Below are 13,442 nucleotides of genomic sequence, written 5' to 3'. Positions count from 1 at the left end.
TTATTCTACTTTTCGAAGGAAATGAAAAAATTCTTATTAAAATAAAATGTGTGATTATATCTGAACTCCCTTCTGAGCTTGCATTTTATAGATGAACCTGTTTTTTGCAATAAATGCACAGGTTTGAATAATTTTCATGTTAGTATCTCTTTTCTACTTTGTTTTTTTTACTTAGTTCTGTAGAGACTTTCAGGTTTATTGCCCCTTATAACTTCATCTGTAAGCCCAAGTCTACCTGAGTTCATATGTTTTGTCCATATTCCAGTCTTGAAATTCTCTTACTACTCTCTGGCACAGCTGAATGACTTCCCTGAATTATTGTGAGGTTAATTCCTCACCATATGCTCTGGACTGCTTCAGGATGTTTTGATGCTGAAAACTCTTCTGCCTCAAAGTTTTGTGAGTTCTGTATTATTTTGGCAGGAACAATTCAAAGTTTTCTCGCAAGGGTTTATAAATTACAACCTGCATTGTAGCATCCTTCCAGACTGGCTAGCTGCTTCCTTACCCAGGTGGTTGACTTCCTTGGAAGTGTTTGAATTTTGTCTCTGGTATCATGTTTTTTGAATTCTTTTTTGTAGCATGTCATGGTGAATCAAAGTGCTTTTAGTATCTGTGGAGCTTATTATTTTATTGAAGAGAACTGGCATTGACAAGCTCAGCAATTCCCTTTGCTAGTCCAGACTTGGCTTAGAGGTTTTAAAATTTAAAACCTGTCTTTGCTGGCATGACAACTTTATATTGGAAATAACTCTTCAGTGGCTAAAACTAGCCTTTAAATCAAAATATTCTATTCTTTTGGGATTGCACTCCAAAAATGGTTTTTGAAACTTAGAGATCACTAATTGCATGATTTTGAGGAGATAGATGTTAAAGAAGAGTCATGAGTTCACTTTTTCTCAAAATTACATGCCCATGTTTTCTACTTAACCATAGACGTTTATACAAATGTGCAGTTTAGAAACAAATGACAACTTCATTGCAATTTAAACAACAGAATTTTAAAGTAGTATATGCATTGAATTGAAATTATTAGTACAAAATGAGTTGGCTTATCTCTGGGGTAATGCAACACGATGCAGATTTAGTTTGAATTTTTGTGAAATAGCAAAAGATAATTAAGACAGTTTTCTTTTTTTTTTCCTTGCATGAAAATTATCAGCAGAATTAGCGTAGTTTTGAGGTCTCGTTGACAAAGATTTGTGTGCTTACTTAGTTTTTATCCATTATTTGGTAGCCCTCTGAAAAATCATTGGCAGTATACTGCAAGCATAGTATTACTTTGGGCATAATTGGTGGTATTTTTAACTCTGCAGACTGATCATGCACAGCACCCCATAAGTGCTTCTATTATCTTCACTTTTGATGAACTGTTTACCAGTTCCAGTTTGACCTGGAACAGTAGAACATCTTCTTAAATGTACTTCGCAATTCTGGGCTCCGGAATGCAAAAATCATAGGGTTGATGATGGCATTGCACATTATGAGTGTTCCATTCACGTGGAAAATGGACATGTAGCAGGCACAGTAAGGGTTATGTGGGCAAAACCTTGCTAAGAGGATGTGGAGAACAAAGGGGGCCCAACAGCAAAGGAAAACTCCAAGAAAAATAGTCAGTGTAATCGCTCCTTTCATGTTAGTTCTGTGATGGACTGTGCTGGTGGGCAGTGAGGCGATCTTTTTGGCGTGAGATCGAGCCAGGAGGAACATGTGGACATAGAGGCACAGTATGAAAAACATCATCAGAGGGAACAGGATGGTGAAAGGAATGACTGTTGCTGCTTCATAGGAGAAGAGGGCAATGGCAATGCTGCTGCCGGCACAGAACGTCCAAATGATTGCCAGGATAACCAAGGCCCTCCTCAATGTCATGATATTGTGGTAGCGCAAAGCGTAGAAGATAGTGATGTATCTATCTGCTGCGATAGCTAGCAAGCTGAAAATAGACCCCAGCAAAGACAGAATGAACATGGAATCCATGGCATCATCCAGTTTTTTCTCAAAGTCTCCATGACGTGTCAGGTATCCCATTTTACACAAGATGATAAAGATGTTCTCCAGAGTTTTGTACAAGCTACCTAACATGTCTGAAATGGCTAAACTGCAAATGAAGAAGTACATGGGCAAGTGTAAATTCTTATTTCTAACAACAGCAATAAGGATAAGTAGATTTTCCAGTATCCCAGCAGCAGCAACAGTGAAAAAAACTTCCTCTGGCACGACAACCTGGGTGCAGTCCGTGATATTTAATGAAAAATCACTTATGTTTTCGAGGGACGGAATGCTGGTCTGCCCTGGGTGTTTGATTAAGTTGGAAGGTCTCTCAGTGCTCATTCTTCTGGTCGTGGAAAGAGCCTGGGTTGCTTCTTTTTCAGGTTTGGCTTTATTCTGAAGCTGACCTTCTTTTGATCAAGGCTTTCTCCTTTATCTGGAGCAATTTTAAGACTTAACTGAAATGTTTGGAATTTCTCCTACAATAAAACACGTAGAAACATAAATATCAAGAAGAAATTGACCACACAGATGAGGTAAAAACAGACATTTAAAGTATCATCTATTGCAGTTTAAAGCACATGAATAATCACCATAGAGAGACACAATTGTGTTGGATGAAATAAGAACTGTTCAAGGCTTCACCGAGCCTTAGAGAAAATCAGTATAAAGTGTCTTTTAGCTTCAAAGTAATTTTAAAAATATGTGTAGTTTTCTTTACCAGTGGGTGTCCCACATTTACTGAAATTGATCTGACACACTTCAATAGTCTGGTGATCTTTACTGGCCCAGCTATTTGCTTTGAGAAAGCCTGGCATTTCTCATGACATGTTCAGTATTATTAGACACAAATAAGACTAACGCCAAGACAAATTCATGTCCAGAACAGTAACGTGTTTACCTCCACTGTTGATGGTGTAATGAAATGCCCTCAATTTAGATGTGAACATTTGTAAATATTGATGTATTTAGAGGCATGTTAGATACTGGTGAGAGGCTTCCTTTTCACTTAAATTGAAACTGTCTTTTGATTTAATGAATATATTTATAAGATCCAAAGTACAAAATTTCTTGTCGGTATTTTAAAACTATCTAAAACCTCAAATGTTGATTACAGCACCAAGATGGTGTTTTCCCCCTAATAATCCTGATCTAAACTATATCCAAGCACATAGGAATCTTTCCAAAGGAATATATTTTTACTCTTTTCATTAATGTATAAATTGATGTGATATTAATTTAGCCTGAATAGAACCCATAAACGATAAGAAACACTTTTTCTTGTCATCTTTATAGCCAATCTTGGGAAATGCAGATGCAGTTCTGGTATTTAGAAAATCCCCTTTAAAAAGCTATATTTTCACTGAAAGGGTTGTCAAGCACTGGATCAGGCTGTCCAGAGAAGTGGGTTAGTCACCATCCCATGAGGTATTTAAGTGGTTTGGATGTGACACTTAGGAACATGGTTTAGTGGTGAACTTGGCAGTGCTGGGTTAATGGTTGAACTCAATGATCTTAAAGGTCCTTTCCAGCCTAAATGAGTCTATAATTTCATGATTATCCCTCTGTTTTTAAGTTTAAACCAGCTTTCTTTTACACTTTCATATCAGTAAGTTTTGAAATTCCTTTGGCTGTTTGTTCATAATCGGGGTTGCTGAATACTATAACACACTGTTACTGTTTCAAAGGGAGAAGTCAAAAGTTCTAATTATTTTGTATACAAACAAGACTTGGAACACCAGCCCTCATGAATTCAACGAAACAAAATCACTTAAGAGAAAGCATTCAGGAGCGTACCCATACATATCTGAAAGCACAGGCTGTGTAGTGGACAAAACAAACTGTATCGCACTGCAGCATACATGAACATTCCCAAAGATAATTAGGTCAACATCTGTCAGTGTGTGAAGGAAGGAGTTACTAACAAGAATAAGAAACTTGACAATGTCTTTGTAATGGTATGTTTTTCCTATTCTCACCTGGAGCTACTGTCACAGTTAAGTTTTATGATATCTAATCTAGCACTTTGTTAAGAAGTTTCACTCTTTATAGGTAGTCAGCACAGACACTTCAGATAAAACTTCATTTACATAGGATTTAAACAGGAGAATCAGCTGGCAAACATGTTTATTAAGTTGTTATTTTCTCAAAACTGTTTTTCAAGAATGCATCTTTGCTGATATAGTTGTATTGCTGAGATAATCTATCTGAAAAACATGAAGTTTCCTTCACTGAAAATATATAATATTATGAATGGCATGGTATATTACATCTGCTGCTTATAATTTCATAGTAACTTTGTATTAAGTTTGGTGAGAACTTATAGTGGCTTTGGTGTATTTACAGTAAACTGAATAATTACATCACTTAATGTTGTTTTCCATCAATTAATAGAAAGCCAGAAAAAGACCACCTTGTTTCAGAGATTCTCATTTCAGTATGTACAAATGGCCATTGCACGCTATACTACTAGGGTTCCATCAAAGGTCTTGCCAATTATCTCATTTCTGATGCTTCAGTGTGGTGCACAGTCTTATTTCAATCTCAGACATCCCAGATGGAAATATCTATGTAGACAGTGTTTTGCATGGGTCATAAATCCAGTGCTACATCTGCACAATAGACATTATGTCATACATCTGCAGTAAGTTCTACAGTTACAGGATTCTTTTCACTGCTACACGTCTACCAGGTAGCATGCATGATGTAGTTTAGCGGTTCTGAGCAGTGTAGGAACAGACAGACTTCATGTGGGAGGTAAAGCTGTTGTGAACATGGTGAGTAACATCAGTGGTACCCTCAGAAGAACAACCCTGGGACCTCCAGCACCAAGAAGCCCAGGGTGAAGAAGGACCAACAGGACACCAGTGGATCCATGGGTGGTGATGGCCTTTTGCTTGATCTCCCTCTGGCTTCCCTCCTCCCCCTTTTCTATTTCTTTCTATCTCTCTGCCTCATATATACTGTTAAATAAAATCTGCAACATTGGCTTTGGCACATGGTCTTGTCTTCACCTTCACTTGGGCAGAGGCATCTTTCAATAATTCCACCTTAACAGTGTCCTAAAAGCTAATGTGAAAAGAAGACACCTTGAAGCTTGGATGCACATTTCTACTGTCTACAGAAATAAGGGCCAAGGTCATTTCACACAAGTATAAAAGGCAAAAAAATGTTTACACTCCTGTGTTAATAACAGAGACAGTTTGGATGCAACTGATTTCCTCTCCACTGTCAGTACCTTGACGGTTTTCTTTGTCATTGTACTGTGCAGATAAAGGGTCCATGCCCCTCACCCTCTGAAATATCTCAGATTTATCTTTTGCAGGTACCTGCAAAGCCAACCTTTCCCAGCTAGTGTCTAGATTTCAGAACTATTAAAAATAGAACATAACAATTAAAAAAGAAATTGACATATAGGACAATTCTGGTTTTCCTGTCAATAGCTGAATTATTTGGATTTTACCTTTTTTGAGGTTATTCATGGTCTAAGAATAAGTCTGCCTGACTGTAGCAAGAAATGTAAAACAGTCAAAAAACAATGAATGACAACGAAAGACTTAAAATCTGAAACACATCTGCAAATGTAGCTGTATAACAAATACTGCAAAAAATTCAACCCACTCTTGTTTAAGTTAGGTCCTGGATGGAGAAATCAACAGCTCACTAACACTGGATATTCAGAAACATTATTTATCTAGCAGGAGGCAGTCGCCCAAGCTGGTAAAATGGGCAATGAGCTGATGGCAATAGTAAAGTTACTAAAAACGCATATATTTGTAGTACTATCATCAATTTCTTTTGGATTGGTAGCTATCTAAAGGAAGATGAAGCAGCAAACTGAGAGAATGGAAGCCAGGACCAGAAACTATACTGACAATATTGTACAAACTTAGGAAACAAATCAAAACCAGATTATCTGACAATTGTAATCACCATGATTATGGTGTGGCTCCTTACGACACTCTTGTCACTTCGAAAGTGTGTTTGCGCTGGTTTGTATTACACAGCTAAAAGCCAGCCCCAGCACTTCAGCTTGTGGTAAGGCTGAGAATACCCTTGTGGATGCTGGGAACTCCCAGTACTCCAGACCATTAGCCTGGGGCACAAACCAAAACTCTCTCCTGTGTGCCCTGTGCCTACTGATAACTAAAATACAAATTTCTCTGCAGTAGAAATACAACAGCTTAGCATCTGAAAGGTCTGGGAATAATAGGTCTGCTCTTGCTTTATTTTTTTTTTAATTGGATGAAAACTTAATTCACTGAATAAATAAACAACACATTTCTCTCAATCCCAAAATATTAAATAAACTGGCTAGGTCAGCTGCAATAGCAATAAAAGTAATTTCAGCTGTGAACTATAATGATAAGATATAGTTAAAAATTATGAACCTTAAATGCTGTATAATTTCCCAGAGCTTTATTTGCATCTGTTATTGTTTAAATAGCAAAGCAAATAGCTTCCCTTTATCGTAGAGACCCCAATATATATTTACTCTCTAAATAGCTGTCAGTAAATAAAACCTGAAAGGGTACTGAGTATTCTCTTTAGCTTTAGGGCTGCATAAAACAGCTGTGATAATGAGCCAATTATGTATTTGCAATGATTTCTTTCCAGAACCATGGAATATGTGAATGTATCTAAATTTTCTGAAAAATGTAATTTAGAAGGAATGGAACAGAATAAGTGGTTTGTGTATCAGACACAGTATATACAGTATATTTCATAACCCACTCAGTATACACAGAGGTGCTTATTTGTCACTAGAAATGCCAAAACCTTTCCTCAATCCCCAAAAGTCTCCAATGTATTAGCAGTTGCTTCTATTGTCATTATCTCTAGCTAAGTCCAAAGCTTTATCATTGGCACACCTGGTAATCTGTTCAGTTTGGTTCCCCTTCTAAAACCTTGCCCTAGTGGAACATGAATCCCTTGTGAGGTGGTTGGAGAAGCTGTGTGTGACTGGTTATGTTGTCTGGTGCTGCTTAGAATGATGTTCTTTGTCTGAAAATGCCAGCAGCCAAAGTCCCACGGATGGGAGTGATGTATTTTTTCGGTCACTCATGTTCAAGCTGTTACAGTTTTGTATCAAAATACATTTGACAAAAGCTATGGACAAATACCTTTTCCCTTGTTTCTAGCTTTTCTGGGTGCACCAGAAATTTAGAAAGGAAACAAGCCAGTCAAAAACATGGATGTGGAGGCTTGATTTTTAAAGCTAAGGAACAAGAAAAATGGCAACCATTTTTGGGTTTTTTTGTCTTTAGTAGGTAGGCAATGGCTTTCATCGGGACAAGAAGGACTGGATCTGTTACAGGCAGGTGAGTTAGGAGGACAGGATGATCTCTACACGTGCTAATTAGCATTTCTTTTTGTCTGCCAGCCTGGCTTAACCTGGAACAAGCAAGTAAGTGAAAAAACACATCAAGCCTGATTCTGCCTTGCCCTGCACATTGTATGGTTCTTTAGACTCATTAGAAGTAACTGTGTCAGAGGAATAACTCTAAAATATACAGACTCCTAAGGGTCAGCATCTCTACTTCCTGTAGCTTTCTGTCTGTCTCCAAGTACTGAAAATATCTCACTCACTGCTAGGTTGGCCATGCTTAATGTACCTCAGCATGGCTCGTACAAAAAAAAACCCAAACAGAAACCTGCCTGCTTGAGGAACAGTAGCAGATCATAAGTGAAACATCCTCAGCTGTATTTCTTGAAGGAAATAGTTTCCTCAGATGACCTCGATTTTATATCTCTCACTACTTATTAAGCAGACCCAAATGGTATAGGAAGCATTCAAGAAAGTTGCTAAAATTTAGTGGCAGCACAGTTCTTCGATATTGTCTAAGTATTGTTCCTTTATTTGGGAATCCTCCTGAAGGCATTGGTACCTCCCATCAGTAACTGAGATGGCTAAAGGGTGCGCATTAGATAGCTCTCTTTCATAAAAAACCAAGAAAGTCTATATTTTAAAATAGGCATTTTATGTTAACAACTTTGTTCAGTAGACAGTGAACAAAACAGTGGCTGTGAGAGCAAAAGAGTGACAGAATTAATTTCCATCCTCGTCTTAATGTGAACGGTCTCAGTTGCTGGCATTGAGATGGAACAGAAAGATCTCTTTCCAGGGAAGGTCTTTCAGAAACCTGAGTTTTCCCTGCTTACTGCTGTAGGGACAGCTAGAAAAAAGTACCGTGTGGTCACATTTCATTGTTCAGTTGCTAGAACCTGAATCTTCTCATCAAAGTAAACATATTTTGTATGAAAAACCACTTTAATACAGAATATAGTAATGGTGGCTTTGATATAATCCTTTTCCTTCTAAGTATTTTTATCTTTTTTTTTTTTTTTTTTTTTAAATTACAGTGTAGGTAAAACAATATCAAATAAGGGTATGTGAGAACAGTGAGGAAAAATTAAGATACTATACCTGGATCTTTATCACATAATCTTTTGAAATTTTTTTAACAACTGCAATTAGTATCCGTGCTGTATTAGGCAATTTATTCTTTTGCTTTGATCTCCCTCTAGTGTTCAAGAAAATAGTGTTAGCCAGGTATTAATGACTGATTACCGCTGTTCTGATTCTTGATATGAGTGGACATTATATAACATTGCGTTTCCTAATCTTAAGTTCATGAACTGTCATCAGACCTAGATAAATGTCTTTTGTATAAGGGTGTTCACTGCCATGGATCTTGGGGATTTACTGCACCAGAATAATGACTATATGTCCCATATGATTTCAACATCACAACTTTCTTAGAATAACTTTGCACTGATAGAGATGGCAATTTTTGAAGAAAAGAGCAAAAAACCAAGAAAGTTTATGTATACTATGTATACTAGCTAAATGCAGAAAAAAAATGGTTGTATCTAAAGCTGAACATATACCAATTGGGCTAACTACTAACAAAATTTCACTCACATGATTACAATTGTGACTTTCTCATATAAAGCATTTCTAGAGTGAAATTAAGGTGCAAGTCATACTTGCTGAAATTTTAAATGTAAGATATATCTGTATATGTTGAAGAGAATTTATTTTTCCTGACTTTGACAACCGCATAAAAGCATTTTCTGACCAAATCATAAGCTGAACAGACTGGAGGTCTTGCTTCTTATGGGTACTTCTCTTTCTTTTTCCCATAAGATCAGCACCAAGGTAACACAGTTATGTGTTTGTTTTATGAATAAGGAAAAACCAGGAAAGATTTTCTTATTTATATTTAAGGTTAGGTGTATTCACTGTGACATGATTTTGTTGCCAAAAAAATAAAATTGCAATAAAGCATCTAAGCTATGCAGAAACTAACTGGCCAGGACTCCTTCTCTCTCTATGATGTGAGTGTAGCTTCATTCAAAACATACATAGCTCTGGGTGTTTCAGGAAAGATACTGGAAGCAGGAAAAGTAAAAAGGATTAAAGAAAGACGGACTGAGTTATTAATGTCCTTAATAAAATAAATCCTTGCAGCAGCAGAGAGGAAAAGGAATTATTTAAGATGTTTGTGAATGAAATGGCAAGAACCATTAAAAAGGCAGAGAGAAAAAGAAATTAAAGCTGAAAATCCAGGAAGCATTTTCTAATTGATTAACTCCTTGTGGCAGTATCACTTTTCACATACAGTTTCTGAGACTGTAACCTATGCTGATATCTGAAGTACCTGGAACTAAAAAAAGCTGCATAAAGTGTTGGTGGTTATATGAAGACTCTTGTCAAAAACACAGAATGTCCACAAAGTCATTAGTGGACTTTTATTTCACAAAGTCATTAGTGAAATAATCTTCTTCTTATCAAGTGTGTGGACAATTTATTGAAAACGAGTAACCTCTAGAGATTAAACTAGGACCTGTACAAAATCGAGGGCTGTAAATTCATTAATGCAATTCTGACTGGTGTTTTGCTTCCTTTTTCAGTAGTTGCACTTCAGAGCAGCCTTCCCACCAGTGCAGACAGCACACTGTGCCCTGGGGAGGGGGAGCTTCTGCAAGTTGTTTAATGCAGAGCTGTCAGGGAAGGGAGTGAAATGCAGGGAAGGTTTCCCTGTCTCTGCTGCTGGACAGTATGTGTGATCATGAGAGTTGGTTTTTTCTGAAACATGTGGAACCTCACTCTCTGCAAAGCTTCTGTTGCTTTGTAAAGATGAGGTACATTAAGAAATACAGCTGTTGTGATACACTAAGAAATATAATTATTAGTCAATTGCAGTTTTTAACAACATAATCTACCTAAGGAAAAGAAAAACAAACCAAAACTAAACCAAGCTTGCTGTGCCTGATGCAGGTAATTGCTTTGGAAGTAATGTACCTATAACCTTTGGTCACATCCTTCACCCTCAGATCAGTCTCAAGCCATTGGAGCGACTTGGTGACAAGCTACAGTGATCAATGCATACTAAATACGTGTTTCTCTATTAAGATTGTAGTGGAAAGTTTCATGTTTCTTTGAAACACTAGCTATTGTGCCCTGGACTTTGTAGTTGGTTTTTATTACACTATTATTTCCTATTTGTTTCCAGAATAAATTAATTTTTAGCCTATACATAGCTGTAACTTTCTACAAGGCATGAAAAATGACATTGGATTTGAACACAGGGCAAACAGTTCTTTGGATCATTGTAAAATCAATCAAGAGGCCTTCAAGTGACATTTCTGGAGGCCATCGCTATGTTCTTATACTTTCCAGTAAATCACTGTTTGCCATTAATAATACCATCACAAAAATGCTATCAACAAGCATCAAGAAAATCTCCTTTACAGAAACGCATTAACCATTACTTGAAAAAGAAGTCCTGTGTTTCTGTTCTAAAGTAGGAAGCGCTCCTAGGTGTCCTTTAAGGAGCCATTCATCTTTTTCTCTGGCCCTGTCTGCTCCAGTAGTTGCAGTCAATAATAGTCAAAGTAGATGGTATCATTAGAATAATATTTAATATTTTTAAATGACAGAAAACAAGGGTGTGGATTTATAGCATGTCACCTGCTGTTTAAGTGCATTATCTTATGGTACATATTAAGTATGTCTTATTGAAAAAAAACCATGCATCAAAGATACAGCATCTTCTTTCCTGAGAGCTACTTAAAAGTGCCATTGTGCTTTTTGTTTTGCCACTGAACAAATATATTTACATCGATTTATGCTAAAAAGTAAAAATAGTGAAAAGACGATGATTAAAAAGAGAATTCAATAGATGATTATTTTCTCTGGGAAGCCTGTAGAATGGGGGCAAAGTGAAGAAAATACCTCCTTTAGATTTGTTTTTTTCAGAGCCATCTTCATTCCATATGCCTGGGAGGGAGAATGAATAAAAAAACAAGTGTGGAAGGACTTAAATCTAAATTCTCCAAGCCTGTAAAAATCTGCTAGCATTTGGAGTAGTGGCCACACAAAGCTTTAGTCTGGTTACATGTTGGCATTCAGAGCTACCGTGGCTTCTTCTACAGGTAGAAGTAGACACAATCTCATTGCAAAAGGTGTGCTGTCATCCAAAGCCACCTCTGGAGAGGTGTGGGAGATTTATGAACATACTCAGATTAGGTCATTTTAGCTTGTCTTTTCCATGCATTAGCATGTGAAACCCCTATGGCAATGATGCTGTGGCAGGACAGGTATTTCCACTTCGGCACAGGTATCACGGAATTACATGTATATATGGGGGTATGTGTGTGTGCATGTGGTGAAATTTGGCTTCTGCTTCTGGTCTGAAATAATTAACAGGGAAATTCAAAGGATAAACAATCAGTTCAGGTATCTACAACAACATGTGTTAAATAGAGGCATTTATTCTGCCCTAATTTGTGGTTATCTGCTTCAAGGCAGAGATTGCTGCTGTCCTCTGCCTTCCTCTGCTGTGTGCTGCAGACTGACACAGGATTAACTATCTAAAAATATTGGCAGTAGAGTGCACCAAACCACACAGCCATCTGAGAAATCTGTAACTGTCAGGTAGATCAATGGAATTATTCAATATTTGCACTTGAGCAAGTGAGAACAGAATTTGATTTCCCTGAGCAGAGTGAACAGAACAAAACCGTACCTGGCAGGAGTAGCCCTCCTTAGATAATTCCCAGTCCAGATCCAGAAGAAGACTCATTGATGACGAGCTAGAAAGTCTCTGAGGGTTGTGTGGCCTCTGTCTGATGCAGAGAAAAAAACAGATGAAGCAGGAAAAACAGTATACAAAAGATAAGAAACATTTCAGTAGAAGTTTTCCTACTGTATAAGTTAACTTCTTCCATTGGCAAAGAGGAAAATCTTACTCAGTCTTCATATAAGAGGCATAAAATCCCTGCAAAAATTTTCCTTTAAAGAAGAATGAGTGTGAGATGAAAGATTTTAGGGAACACTAGAAATATGGCACTTCCTTCCACAATAACATTGCATATTTCACTAATTTCTCCAAGGGGGCTTTCTGACATTAGATATATTTAGTAAACCTCCACTTACCTGCTAGTGAAACCACTCAAACTGTGAGTCAGTTTGCTGGTAGCTCTGGGAGCAAGATCATTTATAAAGGAAATGAAACCAACACAGTCTTTGCGTAAGGGAAAGATTGGAACATCTAAATCAAAGAGGACGACAGTTGTTTCATTGGCATAACCTTGAATTAGGGTCTCTTTAAAATAAATTATTCACTGTCTCTTGAAACATTTATAAGGAAGAAAAAAAAAGAAAAAAAATTGCCCAATCAAAGGGAAAATACTCTGTTTTAGATGGATTATGTTTTCAGCTACTCCTCTTTATAACTTCCCCTCCTAATATTTGGCAGGAGGAGTGTGTAAATCAGAAAAAGACCATGGGCTGTATTATAAATAGTATTTAAACAGTCAGGTAGGTGGTTGAGATGTTATAAGATGTTTATTGCCCAGCAATAACTCTTTGTTTTCATTCTAACATCTCTACTAAAGACACAATGGGTGGCTGAACTGAAAAGTTAACAGAGAACGCAGCAGAAAAGTAGAGAGAACTCAGCAGCACCAAAGTCCAACTCTACTTGTCTGAATAAATATAAGTGATCATTATGAAGATATGTAATTCAGGTCATGAAGGTAAAAAAATGTACTGGGCTTTAACAATATTCCTTGAAGATGTGGTCGGCCCTATTAATGAAACAAATGGGAAGGAATAGCGTAAGTGTTACCCTCGGGAAAGACTTCACATTTGGATCTATTAAATAGCAATTAAATTGCAATGACCAAAAGCAGAGTTATATTCTTAACAGTATAAACTGAGAAAATTTGTTTGCTTCCAGGGTACCAAAGAAAAGCTTAAGTCTACCTCAGAAAGGCTGAATTCAGGCTCAAGAAATGAGGATTTAATTCATCTGTGTGCAGCAGGACTGGTAAAAACAATTAGCAGTTTGAGAGCTTCAGGGAGGCTCATTTGGATCCTTGGAACATGACGACTGGAGAAGAAAAAGCTTAGCAACACATTTGAAGGGAGGGGACCTAAA

At 37.1% G+C, this 13,442-nt stretch overlaps 1 protein-coding gene across 2 annotated transcripts; it reads right to left on the bottom strand.

Annotated features, from left to right (window-relative positions):
• Positions 1-1,298: 1,298 nt before the first annotated feature.
• Positions 1,299-12,483, bottom strand: MC2R (melanocortin 2 receptor). Of its 2 annotated transcripts, none has more exons than XM_069004368.1 (3): positions 12,437-12,483; positions 12,027-12,126; positions 1,299-2,471 (listed from the first exon to the last, which is right to left on the bottom strand). In XM_069004368.1, exon 3 carries the CDS (start codon positions 2,332-2,334, stop codon positions 1,375-1,377), a length of 960 nt encoding a protein of 319 aa, XP_068860469.1. In that variant the 5' UTR covers positions 2,335-2,471; positions 12,027-12,126; positions 12,437-12,483; the 3' UTR covers positions 1,299-1,374. The 2 variants fall into 2 exon arrangements, with proteins under 2 accessions (XP_068860469.1, XP_068860470.1); XM_069004369.1 differs by having other exon boundaries at positions 12,027-12,122; positions 12,437-12,454.
• Positions 12,484-13,442: the final 959 nt, after the last annotated feature.

This window comes from Aphelocoma coerulescens, chromosome 2 (genome assembly GCF_041296385.1).
Source record: "Aphelocoma coerulescens isolate FSJ_1873_10779 chromosome 2, UR_Acoe_1.0, whole genome shotgun sequence".
Taxonomy (NCBI): domain Eukaryota; kingdom Metazoa; phylum Chordata; class Aves; order Passeriformes; family Corvidae; genus Aphelocoma; species Aphelocoma coerulescens.
Note: the sequence above shows the minus strand (reverse complement) of the source record. Positions and strands in the feature narration are given on the sequence as shown.